The following is a 24436-nucleotide window of genomic DNA, read 5'->3' as shown; positions in this document are numbered from 1 at the left end:
GGGGCAGGCGGGAATCGAACTCATGCGGAAGTGGCTTTAGCTTCTTAATGTTGTGCTTTAACCCGCTGCGCCACTAGGGAGGGCCCGGAAATTTGTGATTTTTTAATGTACTTTCAGAACAGAACATTCTGTCAGTAGTAATACTTAAATGTATAAATAATTGTGGACCTGATTAAGAAAAAAATCAGATATTAACAGTCCAAATATTTTGTTCAGTCTTTTATACTTAAGGAATTTACATTACATTTATTTACTGTGGATACAATCATTTTTTGAGAACAACTGTGCCCATTGCGTTTTCTAAAATGTTCAGGAATTTGAATTTTTTTATTTTTTTGAAAGTCCTTGGTGTGCAAAGAAAGTAAGACTTCTTCAAAAGCTGATGGCTTATACATAATTGAAGATGTAGTTCCATGGAGGTTCCCTCTCTCTCCACAATAAGGATCTAGTTTTGTACTAAAGACTGAAAATTTGCTGGATGTTTTGCATACATTATTGTCCAGACTCCTTTGACCTGCTTTTGGATCCTAGAGATGACTGATTAGGAGAAAACAGAGGTGGGCAATGGAATGGGAGACTAAGAAAGATTGATACCTAGAAAAAGTTATGTCCACGGCCATTCCACAGGCATTAGGGAGAAGATCCAGTGTCAGAAGGGCAGGGCAATGGGCAGCAGGCAGAACAAGCTAGAATCAGGGAGGTCCAGGAGATGAAGAGGTGGGCTAACCATCTGAAGAATATAAGAGCTTGCCTTCTACCCTCAGGCAGTGTGCTAAGGGCCTTCTTTTGTTGATTAAACTCCATTAAAAAGGCAAAGTTGATATTTTCACATCCCCACTTTACAATGAAGAGAGTGAGTCTCAGTATGAGTAGTTTGCTCCAAGTAACATGATTGTTATGTTATTTCTTTCTTTCTCTTTTTTAAAACATCCTTGTTAAATTTTGACAGTATAGAATTTCTCCCCTTGGGTGTAGTCACCATAACTCTCTTACCACCAAAGCACCCATACAGTGACATGATTTTTTTTTTTTTAAGATTTATTTAGTTATGCATATAAGAACTGGGGTAATGGCCAGAGGTATGGGGGTAAGAGGCTTCACCAGAGACAGAGTGGGGAACTTAAGCAGTTGTACTGAAACACACAACTAAGGGGAGCAGTAGGCAGTCAAGAGAGGTCTGCTGTGCCCTATGGGTCACCTCCTGGACCAGGGATCAAACTCATGCTGTGGTGGCTGTGGAGAGCTTCATAGTGCTGCACTTTGACCCATTGTGCCACCAGGGAAGCCCACAGTGACATACATGACTTTTAAGTGGTGTGATTTGAACCAACATTCGACAACCTTATTAATTAGCAGTACTCAATTCATGGAGGAAGCAGTACACATTTCAGATAATTTGGTGAAAGAATCCTCCACCCAGTTCAGGGAATGGATATTAACCTTGGGAAGGAAACTGCCAAAAGGAAGGCAGTACAGAAAAAATTGAGTTTTGAGATCCTGCTCAATTACTGGACACATCTATACAGCTAGAGTTTCCACTACTTCTAATAGCCAAAGCACTGCATGGGAATCTCAGTCCCAGGCCACTGCTGTGGCAGAATGGCCAGAGCATGAATATGAATGTCAGGGACTTGCTTTCCTGAAATGCTGTTAGCTCATGGACTCACTGTTGTGCCAGGTTTCCAGTTTCCCAAAGACCACCAAGGAGCCGATTCTGGTGCAAAGCACATGAGGGTCTTTATTGCAAGCTCGAGCCTAGGCTCCCAACATGCAGCGACTAGCAGCCAAAGTTGAGAGCCTTGAGCTCAGGGAAGGCAGGGTTTTTATTACAGAAGAGGGGAGTTTTTGCCCAGCAGAGAGGAGTTTATGCTCAGCAGTACATCGATTGGTGGACATTGAACAAAGTTATATTGTCTTAACCCGGTTGATCTATGCATGTAAGATGCAACCTTCACTACTCGGCCCGCATACCTTAGGACATCTGGTACTTTCCAGATATGCAATGGTTACTTGCCTACTTTCTAATTGGCTTTAGCTATGGGATGAGCAAGATTAGGACATTTACAGTTAAAGTCGGCCTTGGCGCCTTGTTGATAACCGCAACTTAGACCTGGCTGGTTCAGAAGCATTCTGAAGCCTAGCATAGCATCAGTTTGGTCTTTCACTCACTGCCCTTCATGTGTGGTGATTTTGCTAGGGTGACTGTGGAGGCAAGTGGGTCATACCCAGGAGTTGCTAAAACAGAAAAACTTTTTCTGATGTTTCCTGATGCCTGTATGTGATGAGAAAATGTCCTCAGGCCCCGAGGCCTGTGGAACCTTACCTTTTGGGCAGGGTGGATTAATTCTTGCTTTTGATGGCTGACTTTAAAAAAATCCATTTGGAAGTTTATGACCCATTCTAACCCTTTATAAAGATTTTATTATTTCTAATAAATGTCTTGTAAATCAATTCCAATTGCCTAATCAACAGCATTTGAAGAAGGATCCTTTCCTCCACTCCTGGCTCCAATACCGTGGCTAGTAAATCACTCCCAGACCCTTGGCAAAGGCATCATAGGCAATAACCCATTTTGTTGTATTTGCTTGTATTTGTCTCAACATCACTAAAGTATTGTTTTCTACTCTTATTGGGTTAAAAAGATGGGGAAAAGGGGTGATGATAGCAGGAATGGTGGAGCTGGGACTTCAGGAACTCTTTGTCCCAGAAAATATCCTTTAAAGGGGCAAGGAATACACTGGAAACAATCATCGAAAGTAACTTTTTAAACTTGAAATTAACCTAGACTTACAACTGAAAGAATTTATTCAAGAAAAATGACTATTAAGTAAGAATAGTGAAATTGTGGCATTTGAATTTATCCTATTCCTATCCTGATCTTTGAATTCATATGGAAATGCAAGAGACCCAGAATAGTCAAACAATCTTGAAAGAGAAGACTGAGGCTCAAGAGTTCACTCTTTCCAATTTCAAAATTTACTACAAAGCAAGACCATGTGGAACAGGCATTATGGATAAACAGATTAATGGAGTGCAATGGAGGGGTTATTTCTAAGCCCTTCTAACTATGCTTAATTGATTTTCAAAAAGGATGTCATGACAACTTACTGGGCAAAATTTAACTAGATCTAGATTAAGAAATTTTGTCTTGAACTTGGCAATAATAGCAGAAGTGGGTAGAATTTGGGTTACTTATTTGATCTAGGAAATAACTTATTTACCTAGGAAAATGCATTATTCTGCTGAGTGGCTGCAAAATTAGTTGCATAGGTCAATCTTTAGAAAGATTGTACAGTGCAACTAATTGACACATTCACACATTATGACATAAAAATGAATTTGACATGCAAAATCCTGATATTTTGAAGTAGCCAACATTTATGGTTGAGATGTCAAAATCTCTCAATAAATACCACCAATATTCATATTGCACACTATCAAAATAGTTAAATAAGATATGTCATATTGTGTGTGTTCTCAGTGGTTCTTAATAAGAGTATTAACATATGCTTATAATAATGTCTAATATAGTAAGAGATTATGTAAAGGGAAATATTCTTATGGCATTCACTGAAAAATCAAGATAATTACCAGTAGATAGACTCTATGGTTCTGCTGGAACACGTGTTAAATTTGAGTTTTATATCCAAATAGAATGGCCTTCTCCCTCCTTTACATGCAATAGGGACCTGCTTTTTATTTAATAGATGAAAGGCACCTAGAGAGTTCCACTTCTCCATCAGATATTGTAAATGAGCAATTCTCACCTGTGGCACCAGATTGGCAGCATTCAGCATTGCCTAGAATTTCTCAGAAATGCAACCTTTCAGATATTTAGACCTATGATATGAAAAACTCTTTAAAAATAACCCAGCAAACTGAGTTTGAACAATCCCTCCAGGTGACTCTGGCCTCAAGTTTGAGAGCCACTGCCATGAATTGTCCCCTTCTAGAGTAGAGAAAAAAAGAAGGTGGGAGAAAAAGGAAAAATTGCTGAAGTTCTCCAAACAGAACCGGATTTTGATTGGCTCCAAAGTTGACTTTTGATATGAAAACTCTGTAGCATACAGTGGGGAATTCCTTTGTTTCTTGTCTCCTTTATAACATGTATCAACTCTGAGAAAAGGTTTCAGTACTCTTGTTATCTTCCCCAGCCTGCTTAAAGTTCCCTTCCTTTTGGGGCAGTAGCAGAGAGTGGGGAGAGAATGTGATTATATATGCCCTTGTGTTGCAATGAAGTGGTATTTTTATTCATAAAAGATTTGGCACCAAGAGCCCTAGCTTCAAAAGTCAATAGGCCCCACAGCTAAGAAATGCATGTAAGCATTTGAACAACTCCTAATTCGTAGAGTGTTGATAGGGCATAGGAGATAATGGAGTTGGTAGTAGTTACTGCAAGGGACAAATTTCTCCAAAGTTAACATCCACATCCAAAAGCAGTTGCTATTTGTACCCACTGGAACCCACTGGGCAGTTGCTATGTTAAAAGACTGCCAGCTGGAACTAGATCTGATGTTGAAAACCTTTGCAGACCAGTGAGGCTCCCTGAACACAATGCCCCAACTTAGTGCTACCTGTGGGGACAATCAGAGGCTGCACTGCTGATGGCCTGTTAGTACTTGCCACAGACGGGCTTCTGGCTGGGATCTGCAAATAGAGCAACAAGTGTGGAAGGAGGACTGAAGAATCAGCAAAGCAAAGATTTTCAAGATCTTTCAGTGAGAATTCAGTGTTAGGGAACTCCAAATGCAAAGTGGGGGCAGGCAGTCACATGATGGGAGGAAGACTGTAGGTTAGATGCCGAGCATGAATGTTGGAACCGCTGAGTAGTGTGACAGTCTTCAGACCAGAAAAGAAGTGGGTGTCTAAGACCCATAGGCAGATCATGTCATCTATAAGGACCCAGTGACCAGACTCAGATTTTGATGGTTTAAATTAGGGTTTTCGTTCCAATTTTTATTTCAATAGAGATGTTGTTCCATACTACTGTGTCCAGAAGAGCATCACTTGTCCATTTAGTAGGATAAGGAGAAGAGGAAGGAGAAGAAGAAAAGGAGGTAATATAAAGGAGAATGGGCGAAAGGAAAGAGAAAGAGAGGATAGACAAGGAAGGAAAGAGGTATTTAGAAAGGGAAGGGACAGAGAATATGATGATCTCTAGTGTCTACTGATTTCCAAGTTCCCTCCTACATGTTTTATATGCTTTCTCGATTACTAGAGCTATGAGATTTAGTAGTGGAAGAGTTAGAGAAGTAGGATCTTATTACTAATTAAAAATTAGATTTCGGCCCTCCCTGGTGGCTCAGCAGGTTAAAGCACAGCACTGAGAAGCTAAAACCACTACTACATGAGTTTGATTCCCGCCTGCCGGGGCAGACCTCTCCTTACCCGCCTGCTGCTCCCCTCAGCAGTGTGCTTCATCGTTCTGCCTGTTCTGCTCCCCACTCTGTCTCTGGTGAAGCCTCTCGCCACCCCTGAGCCTCTGGCCTGTACCCCAGTTCTGTATGTACAAATAAATAAATCTTTAAAAAAAATTAGATTTCAATGCCTTGTTTCTGCCTAGGTTCCAACATCTGAGGTAAATAAAGCAGCTCAATCTACTACAATGATGCAAACTGAATGCAAATTGAGCCATTAGGTAAAATGTGAGCTTTGAAAGGAGAAGGTTGAATCTACCAAGGTATTCTGACTCTGGTCTTGGGTGTTTCAACTGCTTGTGCTGCTCCTTCAGATTTCTGAAGCCCCTTAACCTTGATTCTCAAACAGATGCATGAGAACCAGGAAAATTAATGCAACATGCTAAATGTATCTAATATAATAACAAACAATGAATACTTGACTTCAGTGTCAGGAGGTAATAGAGAATATTGGGGGATAATATGGCAAAGTGGAGCTCACATGTCATCTTCTGTCAGCTGTTGTCAAAGCATGTGAAACTGTTTTTTGTGTTGTTGAATCATCTCATTTTCCACAAAAAGGCAAAAATCCAGTGTTCCAGCAATATTTAGTGGGCTAATAAAATGCTAACAAAATGCTGTATCTTCAGAGTTACTAGACCCCACAATTTGCAAACAGAATTACAAACTTCTGGTGACCCTTTTCCTATTTCATTTCTCTTTTCAGGTCATTACATTTATATGGACACCTCCTTTGCCAAGCAGGGGGAAAAAGCTGTGCTAGCAAGTTCTGACTTACAGGCTGAGGAGTGGAGCTGCCTTCGATTGGTCTACCAGATAGCTGTACCTTCAGGGTCTCCCTCAGATCCCAGTCAGCTGAACCTCTATATGAGGTTTGAAGATGAAAGCTTTGATCACTTGCTTTGGTCAACTAAGGAAACTTCAGAAAGCTGGCTCATAGCCAGCCTAGATTTGCCAAACAATTCCAAGAAATTCCAGGTAGGTGGGATTCAAGAAGGTGGGGCAGCAGAGATTATTGTGTAGCTTTAGGATAATCTAAGATTTTTTTACATTTTATGCTATGTAAGTTTGTTATATTATATGTTAGGATGTGATGTTTTATAGGTGAGGTATCATAGGAAATTATTAGTAATACAATTTATTGTTTATTTGTTAAAAGAGTTTCTCCCCAGATTTCTTTCTTATCTATTTAAGTAAGACTTCCTTCAGAATTTATATGAACATAACCCAACCTCTTCAATGGAAACTGATTTTCTAGTGAACTTTAGGGAGCATTCTCATTTCTTGTCAGTTTTTTTCATACTTCTAAGAGGTTTGCTGTATGTGTTTATAGTACTTTCCTAATTGTTTGCTACAATTTTTGAACAAGATATTAACTGTAATAGAAAAAGAAATTAAAATATTTCCAAAGAAGAAAGTTAGTTAAAGGGCTTATCCTGATTCCTTTTCAGAGTTGAGAATGGTTATCTCAGAATTTTTGGAAGAGGAAAGTAGAGAATGGAAGATAATGTTGAGTGTGGATTAGGGTAAGGAAGGAAGATGGGAGCTGCACTCATGTGAACATGAAGTGTGACATTTAGTAAGAATATGTCATGGAGAACACAATGAAACCTTCACCAAAACTTTCTCCACCCCTAATCCCCTTTTACAAATCCTTATCTTATGCCTTTTCTCCAAAACATGCTGAAATATTGTGCTCTTCTAGCCCTGCTACCTGCTACTAGTCTCTCTGCATCAGGCGGTATGGTGGATTGAGGGAAGGCGCACTCAGGGCCTAGGTTCCCAGTTTCACACTATCCTCCCAATAACATTCCAGCCCCTAAATCATCCAGCATAGTTTTAAAATATTGGTTAAAATTCACATAAGAAAAAGCAATTTCCTGCAGAAACAATACCAAATGTGAGCAGTACTTAAATGAGCCACATCATTGTCATACATTTGTCTGTTCTTTGTCTAAAATTTTCAAGTTTTTGCACCAAGATAGAAACTACCTGTTGCTTTATGAGCCTTTTCCATCTCCTGCAGAGTTCTCCCACTACTAATCAGAATGTGACCCCCATCTCCTCTTACAAGGTTTTGATTTCCTCCTTGGAGCTTCTGTCCACAGCTCCTGACCAATATGAGGAGAGATTTCCCCAGAGACACAAGCTCTCCTCTCCCCTTGTAGTCAGTTGGTGCCACCATAGCTCTCTGAAGAGAGGTGACTGGGGTAACAATTTGACACAGCTGACAGAGCTGCTATCAGACAACTTGTTCACCTCCAAGCTACACTGAGTATATACCTAACGTGTTTGTGTAGACACACATGCATGCATGTATACACACACACAATGGAGTCCACCATGGATTTAGTATCCATTGGCAGTTACCTAAGACAAGCCAAGTTGTTTTATCTTGAATTTCTGAGAAACTCTTGACTGGAAGCTGAAATTCTGAGCCAAGGAAACACGTACTTTGAAGTCTAACTCCATTTTTCCCATGTGTTGTGCAGATTTTAATAGAAGGTGTGCTAGGACAGGGAAACACAGCCAGCATTGCACTCCTTGAAATCATGATGACAACTGGCTACTGTATTGGTAAGTTTCATTTTCATTCCATCAGACTGTGAATGTTTTTCTAAAATCAGCTGCTACCAGGGAGAACTAAATCAATACTAAAAGCAAAGTAATTTGTAAAGTACATTGCGTAATGTGTAGGAGTTTAAATTGTTTGCTGGATTCACTTGAATGCTGTATATATGCTGTTTCTAGCCTCCTTCCTAGCATAGGGAAGCTCATTCAAGTTTGCCTGGATGGATTAATGAAAGAAAAGCAGAGGCAGCAAATGCAACCTGAGTTGCCACCTTAACCTCGACATATTCTTATGAAAACAATTCCCAGTTTGCTGTGAACTCAGCTTTGTGTAGAATTTGCTGGAATATCAGGCATTTTGTTACCTCCTGTTCCTTTTCTCTCTTGCCTGCCATTTGCCCCTTTTTATAAACAGTTATTGCTTAGATTCTATCTGAGCAGCATTCACTGAATGCCTCTTATGTGCCAGTTTCTGTAAAGGTCTAAAGAGAAAATAGTTCACTTGCCTTCTACTTGTCCACATTAAAATAATTTCTATGTATGCCCTGCCAGAGAAGGACGACACCTGCTTTGGAGGTGCAGGGAGAAGGAGCAATCAGATGCAACTGATTATGGGAGAAGCATCTGAGCTAGAGTTTCAAGAAGGAATGGGATTTAGTTGAGCAAAGGTGAGGAAGGAATGCTCTAGGGACAGACCTAGAGAAACTGAAGAACATGTTCAGACAAAGTTGACTGCCTTTGATTAATGGAGTGTTTGAAGTGAGAATCAGGACTGCTAAGAGTTTCCTAGAGAAGAATCTGGATCCAGGTTGTGGAGCTCGGATTTGAATGACGTGGTGCAGACGGTCAGTTGCACGAGCATGTGCCTGCCTCATGGAAACAAGGCAGTTGGACACAAAGAAATGTGTAAGAGGCGGAGAAAGGCCCAGGAAGTGATTGTCACCTTAAGAATGGACATAAGAGTCCCAAATTGGGGCTGGCAGTAGACTAGGAAAGGGGCAGTAGATTTTAGAGTTTTTAAAACTGGCAGTTCTTGGAGGCTGAGTGACCATGGAGAGGAAGTGAAGAGGAAGTCAAAGTTGATTCTAAACAACAAAAAAAGCATCTCTACTAATTTCATGAGTCGTACTTCTGTCCTTTCACCTTCTGATGAAGTCGTTAATGTAAGTAGAAGAAAATAGACTGGGAAGATGAGCATTTTCTGAAGACTTTTAGATCCAAGCTCCCTTCCTTGAGCCCACCCCACAGCTCCAAGAATCTTGGACAAGCCATAGACTAGTTAGACATACCTGGTGGAATGCCACCTGCTGGCTCAGTCTGCTCCTTGAGCCAGGCAGCCTCAGTTTCATCTCCTGTAAAATGGGGGCAAAGTACTTCCCGCTTAGAATTATTGTGGGGAAAAATGAGATCATGGATATTACGGTGATTGGCACAGTGTTGCGCATTCAAGAATTGTTAATTACCTTTCACTTGATGGCTTTGGTTCTGTTTAAAAGCAAAAGGAGTGCCGATAATTTTATCTTGTTAAACTTTGTGCTCATATTCTCACTGTTCTTTCTTTACATGCATTCTCTTTGCTTCCCTTAGTTTCTCATCTGTAAAATGAGGTTAATAATATAACCTACCTCTTGTTTTTAGTATTAGGTTAATTTATCTAAAGTGTTTAGAATAGTGTCTGGTACATAAAAGAATATTTTGCTTTATATTTTGCTCCATGTTAGCCTTTGGCCCTTATTGTTGGTCATTGGATTAGCAGATGCTGGGGCACTGGGTTAGCAGATGCTGTAATGGAAAAGTTGAAAATAAAAGTCCCTAAAGATATCTACTCTAATTATATAGAAATACATTAAAACTATATCACTCAGGAAAAGGGAAGAAAAGGGTACAAGTACCTCATTAATCTGAGGAAATTTCATTAGAAGGAATACAAAAGTGTGCAAGAAGGAACGGTGAGGTAATCCAGGACTAGTAATGGTGATGGCCATCTGTAGGTATGAATGGGCAAGGGAGAAGAAGTGGCCAGAACTAGGAGACAATGGCTGACTCATTAGAACTACTTGATAGGAGATGTGCCTCAATAGAGGGACACCCCCAAACCACAGCAGCTGGCATTAGGGGATCTGGAATTATAAGCCCCCCAATCCAGACCCATTCTTCTCCTACCTTCCATTGGCTGAATTCAACAGGGAGCCAGAAGGCAGAGGAACCCTTTGATACTTTGATACAGTCCATACAGGTCAACCTGGAGGACACAGCAGGATGAAAAATCAGGATGCCATGATAATCGTACTTCCTGTTTTAAAAAGCATAATGTCAATGGAGACATTCACTTGTGAGTTGCATGTTCCCACCAAAGAAATCTGTTGACTGGGAACAATTTATCTGTTCAGAAATGTCCATGCCACTAACGGAAAGAGAACCTTCTTTATCTTCTCTTTCTTCTACATTTAGTAACTATAAGAAGGACCCAGCACCCACAATATGCCTGCCCTGCTTGTCCTGGTTAGGTTCTTGTTTATAAGAAAAGAGGGGTTTTTTCCAATTAGGAAACACTGCCCTTGGCTCTAGTGTCTTGTCTGCCATTAAGAGGGTCAAGGAAGGAGAGATGAGCTACCCGAAGAGTAGGGGATAAAATTTCTGGAGCTAAAAGCATAGCCCTAAATAATACATTGACACAGTGATGGCTGTTATACCGAGCACTCACCAGGTGCCTGATGTGGTGCCCAGAGCTGTGACAGTCGCTCAGTGGGGTAGAAATGCTGTTCCCATGCCATACATGAAGAAATGGAGGTTAAGGCAGTCCTGCAGCAAGCCACCTGGCTTGTAAGTGGAAGGGCGATAATCCAAGGATGCAGTGGTGAATTGCAGTCTCAAGTCATTACCGTATTTGTTTCTCTTCTTGACCAGAATTATCCAAAGGTTCCACTGAGCAAAGGGAGTAAGAAACAAATCTGAATATCTAAGAGCAAATTCTGGAGTAAGGGTGGGTGTCCCAGGTGTGACTGCAGCCCCATAAAGGATTTTAATTTCTCTTCTACCAGAATGTGACTTTGAAGAAAATCATCTCTGTGGCTTTGTGAACCGCTGGAACCCCAATGTAAACTGGTTTGTTGGAGGAGGAAATATTCGGAACACACCTTCTATTCTCCCTCAGGATCATACTTTGAAGAGTGAACTGGGTAAGCTGGGGACAAATTGAGTCCTTTCTCCTGGATAACTATTGCTGTCATCTCTCTCCCTATATTGACTTGTGACTGTCAACAGAAGGAGGAGGGTACAAAGGGATCAGGAGGCCTCAGGAGGAAAATCACAGATATGATCCTATAACTAAGAAGGACATCTAGTTACAGGCTTTTCTTCTTCACCTGTGACCTGTTCTTGTTATTTTTACATTTCTTTATCATGCTTTACTTTCTTATCTATTTGTTGTCCAAGATTTCGTATTTCTAAACACAGTGTTTGAACAATTATGGGCTACTTTTCATTAAAAATACACAAATGGATAGGATCAAGTCTTGAAGAACTTCACAAGAAGCAGTAAAATTGAACCACTACCCCATTAAGTCTCTGAATGTGGTGTGCAACAGGGCCCCCTAGTGGCCAAGTGGGCTGGTTCTCGATGTGGTAAATGAAGAGAAGATTATCAGTGAGAAGTGGATTTACAGGAAAACCAGCACAGAAGGGAGACAGGGCAAGGATTTACTTCCTTGTGGGCTTTGACAGCTCTTACCCAGACCTGAATGGACATCATAAAAGAACGAACATTCTGACCATATTCACATCAACAAAGGATAGGGAAAGAGGAGCAGGCTGAAATTCAGACACTTGTGCTCCAGACCCAGTCATCAAAATGCTGCGGGCAGGCCCTTAACTCTAAGGATCTCTACTGACATGTTTGCCAATGAAGTATTTAAATTCTTTTCTTTTAAAATTTATTTTTATTTATGCATACAAGCTGGGATGTAGGCCAGAGGTGGGGGTGGGTGGTGGGTAGGATTGAGAGTATTGATGAGAGACAGAGCAGGGAGCAGAAAAGGCAAATCCACTGAAATACACTGTTAAGGGGAGAAGTGGATAAGACAGGAGAAGTCTATGGTGCCATGTGGGTCAGCTCCCTGGCTGGGTTCGAACTTGTGCTGCAGTGGCTGCAGATAGCTTCATAGTGATGAGACTTAACTCCTTGGCCTAAATAAGGATTTAAATTTTACAATTTCTATGATGTTTATGAGTTTTAGTATTTTCTCCTCTCTTTACGTAATGCTATATGTGAGCATCTTCAAATCACTACCCATTGAAACCTATTTTAAAATGTTTTGTGTCCCTTCTGAGTACTTAAAAGCACATTGCATTTGGCATTAAAGAGAAGAGGAAAGGGTAACTAAAGGTACTATGGGATAACAAAAAGAGGAACTGACTTTCTGATGTCTTAATCAGAGGGCAACGAGAGCCGTAATGGTATGGCCACCCCTGTAGGTGAGGTGGTAGAGCATGGCAGCCCTTCTTGGACACCACTCTCTCCTCCCCATTCACTTTCCCCAGCCTGTCCCCTTCTCGCTTTCCTATGTTTCCCCTCCTTCCTTGGCTATTCTGAAAAACCCTCCAAAGGCTGGAGCTGTACTCATTTGCATTGCTTAGTCCCCTGGTGTCAATACTATGGCCAGGAGAAGTAGCTGATCCTGAGCCAGAAATCCATGCGGTGGTATCATCAGTTTACTCAGAGCCTGAATATCACAATTTGGTTTCTTTATTCATCACTTATTTCACTTATTCATTCACTAAATAAACACACAATAAGCACTTTTCTGTGTCAGGCATTCTTTCATGCCCTGGTCATACAAAACAATCACTCAAAGAGACAGTAGGAACCAACTTATGTCATATTGTTCCCCTGCATACCAGTATTTTAGTATAATAATCTCTACATGAGGGAAGAGGCTATCTGTGGTCAAAGAAACTGGGGAAAACCTGAACTAAAGAAAACTAAATAGATTTCTTTATTTCAGGACTTCTCAGTGTTTTTTATATACTCGGTGGTTCTGCTTTGGGAATTATAGCATTTCTCAAATTATTATCCAAATACCAAAACTATATAAACAGTGATGCATGACTAAAAGAGATATAAAATAGATTATACAGGGGCCTCCCTGGTAGCACAGCAGGTTAAAGTGCAGTACTCCAAAGCACTCCACAGCCACTGCAGCACAAGTTCAATCCCTGCCCAGGGAGCTGACCCACGTGACACAGCAGTCCTCTCCTGTCTCGCCCACTGCTCCCCTCAGCAGTGTATTCCAGTCAATCCATCTGTTCTGTTCCCCACTCTTTTTCTGGTGAATCCTCTCACCCACCTCCACACCTTTGGCCTATACCCCACTTGTTGTATGTGTAAATAAAGAAATCTTTCAAAAAAATTTTTAATGAATTAAACAGAACCACAAAAGTAAAGACTACTTTTGGGAATATTCAGGGAATATTTCCTAAAGAAACTAATGGCAGAACTGGAATTTTGCCAGATGGATGAGGAGAGCATATGTATAGGTTATGCAAAGTTGTACAGGCATGAGAATAAATTTGACATTGATAGTGTATGAAAATGCTGGGGTGTGTGATGATGACAGAGTAGGTCCTAGATCCTGGGTTATGTTCCTACTTGTGATTAGCCTGAATTCCTCTCACTTTTCCATGTCCTCTCTATCCTTTCATTCTAATTTCTCTTCAGCTTTTGGCGTGATGTTTTGCTCAGTCATTAACCAAATAGACGTCTTTGGTTACTGAAATACACACACACACACACACTCAGACTCCTCTTGCCTGACTCCTATATAATACTTCCCCCATGTAGAAAGGGGCTAAAAAAAGGAAGAGTTCTAAAGATTCTAAAATGTTTTATTTGAAAAGCTCTTTGTTTCCAGGACTCAAAGGTCTTACCAGGATCATCCTTGGGGTGGAGGGATCTCTAGTGTTCTAAAGAAGAGAATGAATGCCTTTCTTACTACATTTTGCCTTATACTGGGTATATATATATACATATATATATATTTTTTTTCTCTGAGATCTATCGATTTGGAAAGCTAAGTAAAGATTAAATGGTTCAGATGTCTGCCCTCTGTAGCAGATTTTGCTCTACATTAATTCATCTCATGTTCATTCATATACTGAAAGTAGCTTATGTCTTTGCTTTCAAGTCAAATCTGGAAACTCAGACAGCAGGGGAGCTATGTACCTGCCCAGAACTTCAGAACTGGGGTGTGAGGGAGGCTTAAAGGAATTTTTCCAGGAGAACTCTGACCATTTTGTTGTAGAAAAGGGAACACTGAATGTACTATCTACAAAATATGGTGTGGGTATCATTTTCCTTCCTTAGGCCTTGTATTTTTAACAGTAAAGCCCAACAGTGAGTCAGATTTTTTCAAAAGTGTACTTTGTCTCCAAATTCTTGTCTGATGATGGAAGTGGCTAAAATAATGCACTAAGAATTATACTGGGACATCTTTGGAAAGCTCGAGGGGATCGGGATATTATACTACCTTTTTCTTACTCTATTCTGCTTCATCATGTATGGATTTTTTTTCCTTGTTAATATTTTATGATGTGTAACAAAATCTTTTGGGAGGTAACCTACTGACAGCTCGGATCATTATTGTTTCCAACCTGCCTTAACAAAAACAAAATTGTTTCAAAAATAATGAGGGAAATGTATTTCCTTGCTGAGATTTTTAAAAATCAAACCTGGTGCCACTCCAAAAGGAGCTGAACAAGGTTTCAAAGCCTAAAATAAGGTCAGAATTATTTTATTACATCAAAGACCATGAAATGGATGGCTCACTTTTCCATAATTCCTGACATCCTTTTCTCATTTCTGTTTGGCTTGAGCTCAAGTGTCATCTTAATACACCTACTCATTCACTCCCTGCATTGATCCATTTGGCTCATTGCATAACCACTCAGTAGGCAAGAAACTTTATTCATTGTCTTGCCCCTAGCTTTGTGCAAACTCTGCTGGATTTCCTCTTCTCTGCCCTTGGATGACTTACCAGAGTTTTTCAGTCACTTTCAGGTATTAACTAACAGTCTCCCTTTCAAGGATTAAGTTCAGTCAAAATGAAACTTCAGCATCTCATCCAGTTGAAATCTTCCCCAGACCAGAACAGGAACAGCAGTAGAAAAAGGGTTTTGTGCTTTGTTTCTTCATACTTCTTTCCTTTGCACTTCCCTGTCTCTTCCCTACTAACTATGCTGACCTGAGTCCTGTAGGGCTGGAGGAGATGTGATGGAGGAGCCTAAAAGAAAGGGAACACCCTGCCAGCCCCTTTCTTTTGGAGTTACCACATTGCATACAGTCTTCTTGAGAAGAATCTTTGTAAGGCATGGTAGGTGCCCTCTTAGGCAAATCCTTGCTATCAAACTCTGAAAGTGCAGCTCACTAACAGCAAAATGCTTTCTTTCCTCTCTACCCTTCCCTCCCACCTCCCACCCCCCACCCCCACACATACACAGCCACTCTGCCTCAGAATATACACAGTTATGAGTCAGGCCCACATCACATCTCAAGTTTTCCCAGGAACTCTGACCACCCTTTTCTCAAGGCCCAAGGCAGTTGCAGAACTCTATAACTTTTGCGAGCATGAGATGAGGTTTGAGGGTGGTTTCCCTCCTCCACTTTTAATAAGTGGTTTAATTCCCCTTTCTTGGCAAAAGATAAAAAAGGGGAAAGCAATCCCCTCTTCACCCCTCCCCTGGGGAGCTCAAAGAAAACACCTGTAGGCCAGTTCTATACCATTTCGATTGAAAGAAACTGACTCCAGTTTCTCAGGTTGCTCTCTGGCCTTGTCATATACACAGGCTGGAAGGGAGAGATGTGTTCAATATGGTAGACCTGGCTTAGGTGCCAGGCCTGCCACAATGTAGCATATTCTACATTGCAGGTGCTGGTTTAGCACCATACTTTAGAAAATAGAGGTACTTGTCACCCATTGTTATTGCCATTGGGGTGTTAGCTGACCTTATGAGAAGCCCCACTTTTTGTTCAGTCTTTGTGATGTCCCTGAAAGCTATATAAAAAGACTAGGGTCTGACTCGCTATAAACTCCCCCAAACCCTAAAGATTCAGAGAGCAAAACAATAACTTGCTCTTTGGGTGCTATCTCCCCACAATCAATGGATGTTTCCAGCTGGTATTTTTTTCTCCAAACCAAGTTTTTTCCATTCCTTGGGAGAGAGCTTGTCTAGACCATCGTGACACAGATGCAGATGGTCTAACTGGAGCATAAATGTGGCCAACAGGGACAGATCGCCACTGAGCCCGAGGACACCTCAGCATCACAGCCACATGCTCCGTTGCTCACAGCAGATAGTGTGATGGCATCCACTCTGCCCGGCCTCCTGGGGCAGCCACCTGGTGATTTCTGAGTCCTCCCATCCATTCAATGGAGATGACAGATGTCTAAAGAGCTGTCTTTTGTCTCCCAGCCAGAAAGGCTTAGCTCAACTTGTCAGTAAATAATACCCAACTTTGGCAACAAATGAATGATGGAGGCATAGGGGAAGGGGGCCAGCAACCGAATGTGGTCTAATCTAGCGGTTCCACAGCAGACTGTGTGTCAGCAGTCCTGGTCGCATTCCCAGCAGCCGCTCTGACTCACTTGGGCAGGCACATTGTCTTTGCAAGATGTTTTTGGATCAGAAGTGTGTCTGCAGCTCACTTGCCTCGTGTCTTACACATGAGCGGTTAATGACACCCTTTCACTGCAAATTCAAGGATTGAACTGATGTCCACATGGCAGGTTAGTAACTGACCTTTAAGGGAGACTATACGTCAATCAGCTGTGAAGAAGATGAATTTGTATGGGAACATGTGAAACATGCCTTAAGGGCACAGTTTGTGTGTGCTCCAGAAGTCGGATGAAGAGTTTCAGGTGGATTCCTGTGGGCACTCCCAAATCCACTGAGAGCCTCCGAGAGCCAGCAGTGCTGCTTCTCACCTGAGAAGGATTTTTCTCTCTGTGACTGTCTGGGGTCCTTCAAGTGGATGCTAAGCTGTTGAGAAAGAGCTGCATTTGGGGGAAACCATTATGAATGATAAATGCCATGAGGGATAAAGGCGAGTGAGCTGGAGTCTCTAGGGTCAGGGTCCATGAGTCACAAAGCAGTGTTTTTAGGGAACCAGGAGAATATTTTGATTTGTTTTATTTTAAAATCAGAGGACAATGTGAGTGTAATAATAAATATAAGAATCCAGCTTATATTCATCATCATTTATCAACGCATCATAAAATATTATGTAAAATAAGTATTTTTTGTGGTGGAAGGGACCCAACAAAGGTCAGAGTACCTAGAGCCCACAGCAGTCTTCAGATGGCCAGAAGAGGGGGCACCTCCAGTGCAGTAGAAGCCTGACTCCCATGAGAGAGAAGGGGGCTGAAGGGGAGGCTGAAAATCCCAAGTCAGGTGGAATGACCCAGCTTTGGGGCCCTGCTGTGCTTGTTCCCTGGCTGAGCACAGCCCAGTGCACATGACCTGGGCACTCATGCTATTGTGGAACCGGGGTGAGACAGCTGGAGACTGTAACTCAGCCATGGTCCTTGCAGAAAGTTCACTTGAAGGAGATGGCCACGGTCCCCATCGTGAGTTAACAGGGAAGTGAGTTCCTCTTGCTCTTTTCCACTCAGTTACCCTGATAGTATGTCTTGGAAAAGATTCTGTTTCATTGGTAAAATGGGCATTACAAATGCTCCTTCACATTTGATTTCCCGGTGAGGAGAGGCATGTTACAGAGGCCAACTGGTCCCCTGAAGTCTCCATGGGGAATGTGTTGTAGTCGAGGCTTGCTGGCCATGGCTGCACTTAGAGGGTGCCGAAGTTTGGAATAGCAGTTCTGGCCTTTCTTCATATCAGGTGTTCTCCTACTCTGTCCAGCCTGACCCCTGAGCCTTCCTTTATAATCCTTCCCCAGAAGTGGCAAAGTGAGAGCCCATCAACCTTTCCCAATCCACAGTTATGTGTATTTGACACATACAAAGGTTTTAATTTTATGATGGGGGAAGGGGTATTATAGTTTGAATTGTCTGCTCTCTAAATTCATGTGTTGAAGTCCAAATCCTCAATATTTCAGAATGTCACATTATTTGGAGGTAAATAATGTTATATGAAAATCACCCTATGCCAATGTAATGTAAGATGAGGTCTTACTGAATGAAGTAGGGTGGGCCCCTAATCCCATGACTAATGTGATGGGTCCCTAATACCATATGATTGATGTCCTTTTAAAAGGAGGAAGTTTGGACAAAGAGAGAGATGCCTGAAGGGAGAATGTCAAATTCACACAAAGGCAGAGATCAGCAAAGATTGCCAACAAACTTCCAGAAGCTGGGACAGGGGCCTAGAACATATTCACCCTCATTGCCCTCAGGAAAAACCACTCCTGCCAATCCTTGATTGCACATTCCAGGCCTGAACTGTGTGTGAATCAACACATTTCTGTTGTATAAGCCACCAAGTTGTTACAGCAACCTAGTAAAATAATATAGAGGGTATCATTTTTTAAAAGGATAGACTTGCTATAAAAACCTGGATTCTGTGTTTCTATGGCAAAAGCCTGTAGCACTGATTTGATGCCAGGGCTTTAGCAGAGTGTGCAGCTCTCAGGGATGAATGGAGACCTGGTCCATGCCAGGATCTGCCCTTCTTCCATCAGTTCTTGTAGCTGGGAAATATAAATTCCTGTGCAATCAGATTTTCTAATTTTTTCCACAGAAGCTTGATTTCTTTTTCTCATTGCCAGTGAAATATGATCTCAGATGTTGGCACCTAATTCACTACTCTGTTGTCTCCCTGACATACTCTACTCAGTCACATATGAGCTGGTTCCTTTGGTCATCTGAGTTGTAAACATTGTTAATTCACAGTTGCACAATTTGGTAAGAGGAATTATATTTACAAGAGAGATGACTTGGGGAGCGGGAGGCAGGTGAACATTTTACTCATGGGAGAAAGTAATCGCTGATTTGTTTATGTTTTCTTTCTGCCGTGTTGAGTCTCAACTTTCTGAGAATGCATTTATGTTTTGATTATCCTTTTGTTGAGGGCCTATTACATATTGGTAGACAAGAGGTGAGTGTCTATAGTGTCAAAAGGCATATATTCTCCCTAATATCCTAGCAGGTATTTTGCTGGGGGCAAAGGAAATATTATCCAGGCAAAATGTAATAAAAGCAAAGATATTAGTCTATAATTTTTCTGAACTTATATATAAAAATGTATTCTATCAAAATTATATTGGTTATTACAGCTTAAAGAAATTCAGATAAAGCAACTAAGAGTAATAGCTTCCCTTTATACAAAACAGGCAATGGGGAAAGCAAGGCTCTAGACTCATTAACAAAATTACTTTATTTCATTTTAATTATGTTAGGCAATTATGGTGTGCCAGTTCTTCACATACATAACTCACTTAAAATTTGCATCAACCCTAGGAGTGTAGTATTTGATTCTCATTCAGGAAATCAGGAAACTGAACCTCACAGAGATTCAGAAACTTGCTCAAAGTTTCGGAACTCATAAGAGGTGGAGCAGGACTCAAACTCTGTTCTCTTCAAATCCAACCGTCCCCCATTCTGCCAAATGGCACTTCACCAAAAGGCCTCTAGTGGAAGTCAAGCTCCAAGTTCAGAGCCCATCAAGCCTTCACCAAAAGTCCTAATCCTTCCTGCAGTGTTGACTGAGCCACATGTTCTACGAAAGAGATACAAACTGTCATCTAGTTGAATTCATACTCTTGGTTTCATTCTACAAATGCACAGTGATATTTTGCTATAGCTACCCAGGAAAGCACCTCTTTGCCCTTTTTTAAAAATAGATACTGTGGGGGCTTTCTCTGGTGGCACAACGAGTTAAAGCACTGCATTATGAAGCCCTCTGAAATCGCTGCAGCACGAGTGTGATCCCCTGCCAGGGAGCTGACCCACATGGCGCAGCAGACCTCTCCTGATGTGCCCGCTGCTCCCCTCAGCAGTGTATTTCAGTACATCTGCCTGTTCTGCTCCCCACTCTGTCTCTGGTGAATCCTCTCACCCACCACATCTCTGGCCTGTACCCCAGTTCTGTAAGCATAAATAAATAAATCTTTTTTAAAAAAAAATAGATACTGTACCTGGTGTATGCCTAGAAATCTTATAAATTCAAAGAAGTTCTGGGAGATGGGGTCTTCTAGAATAATGCTTTTTCCTTCCATAGCTGTGGTTAGCCTGTGAAAATTCAAGCACTTTCTAGATAATGTGTGTATCTTTTTATAAATATATTTTATTTCAATGGAAAGTAAGGAAAAGAAAGAGAAAGATTTTTATCTTGTATTACCAGAACACAATGACCTCCATGTACTCATCTCCTGGGGGCAATATTCACCAAGCCATGGCCAAACTTCTTTCATCTGTTTCCTCATCACCACACCCTCTGAATAATGCCGAAGTTAATCCCAGTATCACACTGTTTATCTGAGAGTCCTCCACCTGGCTTACTTTCTGTCTATGTGGTTTTCAGGCCACTACATGTATGTGGACTCGGTTTACGTCAAGCACTTCCAGGAGGTGGCCCAGCTCATCTCCCCCATCACCACGGCCCCCATGTCCGGCTGCCTGTCATTTTATTACCAACTCCAGCAGGGGAATGACAATGTCTTTTCTCTCTATACTCGGGATGGGGGCGGCCTTTATGAGGAGATCTGGAAAATGGATAGACCGGTGAATGCCGCCTGGAACCTCGCTGAGGTGGAGTTCAACGCTCAGTATGCCATGGAGGTAAGTACCCAGTGTGCCACGTGGCCCAGGTGTGTGCTGGCCTGGCCACTCTCCAGGGATTTCCCCCACCCCAGGGACAAAGAGATGCTACAGTCTCTGGTTCATTCTTTTCTGTTGTGTCTCAATCTCTAGATTCCTTTCCCTTTTCTCAGTCCCTCTACTCCATCTCCCTCTGTATTCCCTTCTGCCTTCTTTCTTTATCACCTTCATTTTCTATCAGAATTATTTTTTGGAATATGGGAAAGCCAGCAGCATTTTGCAGGTGTGCTTTCTGAACCTTGACCATGCTAGGCACAGTGAGCTCAGAGCAAATCAGCCCCTTCTAAATGAAACTCACCCTCAACTCCCATTCCTGAAGGCAGTGATAAAGGTTTTCCTTTCTAGAGGGGATAGTCTTTTAGAAAGAAAATGACTTGTTTTCTCTTTTACAATAAAATACATAAAAATCAGAAATAAATCTATCCTAATGTGAAACAAGGCTTGGTGCTTGTTTAACTTTTTTTTAAAAAAAGATTTACTTGGTTATGCATACAGAACTGGGGTACAGGCCAGAGGTGCAGAGGTGGTGAGAGGATTCACCAGAGCAGAACAGGCTGACTGACGAGGTACACTGCTGAGAAGAGAAGCGGGCGGGTCAGGAGAGTTCTGCCGTGCCATGTGGGTCACCTCCGGGGTGGGGATCAAATTCATGCTGAAATGGCTTTAGCTTCTTAGTGCTGTGCTTTAACCCAATGCACCACCAGGGAGGGACCTATTGTTTAACTTTTTATAGTGACATAAGTGATAAATGCTGAAGAATGCAGAAGAATTGGAAATTTCAGGGAAGCAAAATCAACTGTAACACCCTAAGTCAACCCTGAAATTTGAGCACTACTAACCTTTCACTGTTTATCCCTGCAGACCTTTCTTCTAAACACAAAAATTAACTTATGTCTATGTCTATATTCATATTCCAGCCCTTACAAGAATCTAACAAAACAGACAAAAGGATCCTACTGTAACAGAAAGAGAGGAGAAAAGTAACAGTCCAGAAAGTTTGACTGTTATTTTTCTAGATCACCCAAATGGTGGGTGTCAGGAACTAAGCTTTTCAGCTAAAATCTGACCTAAAACTGAAGGAATCCCAGCTCAGTCTGTGAACTCCATAAGACCTTTAGAATCAGCAGGTTCAACACTGTGGTTACAGATTTGAAACTATACGGAGAGTCTTCATTACCACAAGTGTAATATCACTTACTTCGTATGTTGTGATTTTTGCAGTATTTTCCCTAGTTCCCTTTTAAGTGCAAAAGAAGCAGATTATTCTCTGGATGCTTTTCCAACCATGCCATCTGCTAGCCTGATATGGAGCTTCAGATAACATTGGTCTTGGCCTTGGTTTCTGATGTGTTCTGTCTACTTATGGCACGTCTGCCACTCTCCTACTCCCTCATCCTTTCTCCCTACATCCCCTGTACAACCTCAAAGGAAACACAAGCCGTTTGCAGTGTATGTGCTATTTCCTATTCCAAAGTCTGACCAAACCTTGATTTGCTCTTGTAGCTCAGTGGAAATTTTCCTTAGTTGTGGGAGCAAGGAGGATAAGAAATGCACAAACTGTTTCAGAATGTTTGTTTCATTAAAGGCAAATGAGTCGCACACACACTGATGATACTCTTTGCATACCCCTTCCACTTGACTATAGCCTCCTTGGACAACATTTGCATGAATGGGATGTTGCAGGAATTATTTTTTAAAACCATTATATGAGGTTTTAAACCTCCCCAGTGGTGCAATGGGTTAAAACACAGCGCCATGAGCCACAGCCACTCCTGTGAAGGTTCGATCCCTCACAGGGGAGGTGGCCCACATGGCTAAGCAGACCTCTCCTGACCCGCCTGCTGCTCCCATCAGCAGTGTACTTTATCAGTCAGCCTGCTCTGTTCCCGACTCTGTCTCTGGTGAATACTCTTACTCCCCCTTCCATCTCTGGCCTGTATCCCAGTTCTGTATGTATAAATAATCTTTTAAAATAAATAACTAAGTCATTATATGAAAAATTACAATTCTGCACACTACTAAATTTCAATATCTATTCTTTTGATTAACATGTGCAGTTTTGCTCTAGCAAGCTGAACTCATTATCCTGTATTATTTGCTCTTGATAATTGCCAGGGAAACAAACGTATCCTGAGGAAGTCAGTGAATTTAATGTCACCAGATTCTCAAATGAATTTTAAAAAGAAAAACTAACAGTTGAGTCTTTCTGAACAAGAGTGAACATACTAGCACATGGGCTATGATTTGCAGATTCTGATCAAAGCATAATTTTTATTTCTCCTGCTCAGTAAGATCAAGTTCTGTCATTTTCTTTCTGTGTCAACTAGTGCCTTGGCAATTTAACGTGATGAATGTGTTAATTTTATAAGCCCCTACTCACATCATCACATCTTTTCTCCTTTCATGGCCCTCCCCCTCTTGCCAGAAATAAACTTATGCAAAGTCCTAGTATCAGGTCACTCTGAGACCACTGCTGTTAAGCTTAAGCTATTTGAACAACCCAAATGCCAAAAATAGATGACTATATCAAGAAGATGTAGCTTGATTTCACGGAGCAATATTACTCTGCAATCAAAAATGATAAACTCATGGATGCTGGAAGGGGTCATGCTCAGTGAAATAATCCAGAAAGAAAAAGAAAAATGCCAGATGATTTCACTTATAAGAGGAATGCAGAGGGTCCAAGTAAGGGATGAGGGGGGAAATAATTATAATAAAGTAAAAACCAAAATCAGCAGGCAACTGTAAACCAGGGACACTCTGCAGGGGGTAAGGAGGGAGGAGGATGAAAACGGGTAGGTAGAGCCAGGGGACTATGATGATGGGGCACTGGTGAATGGGTGATGGAGATTTCACAGGGACTATAATAGATGAGAATGCATACATTGTAAAAAAATGAAGAATGGTGTAAAATATATATATATATTATAATAAATAAAATTAAAAAAATAAAGTTGGTGACAGAGAAAAGAGCAAAACTAAAGGGGTTAATTCATATTCTTTGAACTATTTGAATACTGTCAGACATGCCAAAATCCTAACACCTGTAGAAAGGCTGGGCCTTTACAACTGAGATGGGGTTTACAACTGAGATGGAAAAAATACACAAAATGAAGAACGATGTTAAAAAAAAAAAAAAAAAGAATGGCTAGGCCTGCTTCTGCCTTAGCGATCAGGAGAATCATCTGTTTTTGTCCAAGATCCTCATATAGAGTTTCATGTACATAAGGGAAGATCTCTTGGAAGGGCTTGTTTTCCCAGTAGGCAAGGGGAGACTCTAAATGACTTTCTGCAAGTAGCCTGATTTTTTTTTTAACTGAAGCTCATAATACAAATGATCAACTCTGTTTTCCTATCAGAAAATAACATAGGAATATTTGCTAACATTCAAGGGAGGTGGTAGGTCTACTGGTAAAATACAACGTAGGGGTTAGTATTTACTCTTCCTAAAAGAGACTGGTTGAATCACTTGTAATAAGGGAGATGCAAATTAAAACCACAATGAGATACCACCTCACCCCAGTGAAAATGGCACATCTTCAAACAACTAGCAACAACAAATGTTGGCGAGGATGTGGAGAAAAAGGAACTCTCCTGCATTGCTGGTGGGAATGCAAACTA

General features: G+C 41.3%; 1 protein-coding gene across 1 annotated transcript in view; it reads left to right on the top strand.

The window, feature by feature from the left end:
• The window catches only part of MAMDC2 (MAM domain containing 2), a 132146-nt gene that overhangs the window by 52866 nt on the left and 54844 nt on the right, over window positions 1-24436 (top strand). The window contains exons 3-6 of the mRNA XM_004677605.2: window positions 6124-6395; window positions 7910-7994; window positions 11030-11167; window positions 20520-20776. Coding sequence (XP_004677662.1) covers window positions 6124-6395; window positions 7910-7994; window positions 11030-11167; window positions 20520-20776 — 752 coding nt within the window. The remainder of the gene's footprint in view (window positions 1-6123; window positions 6396-7909; window positions 7995-11029; window positions 11168-20519; window positions 20777-24436) is intronic.

This window comes from Condylura cristata, unplaced genomic scaffold (genome assembly GCF_000260355.1).
Source record: "Condylura cristata isolate star-nosed mole 26May11 unplaced genomic scaffold, ConCri1.0 scaffold00006, whole genome shotgun sequence".
Taxonomy (NCBI): domain Eukaryota; kingdom Metazoa; phylum Chordata; class Mammalia; order Eulipotyphla; family Talpidae; genus Condylura; species Condylura cristata.
This window is presented reverse-complemented; position numbering and strand designations above follow the sequence as displayed.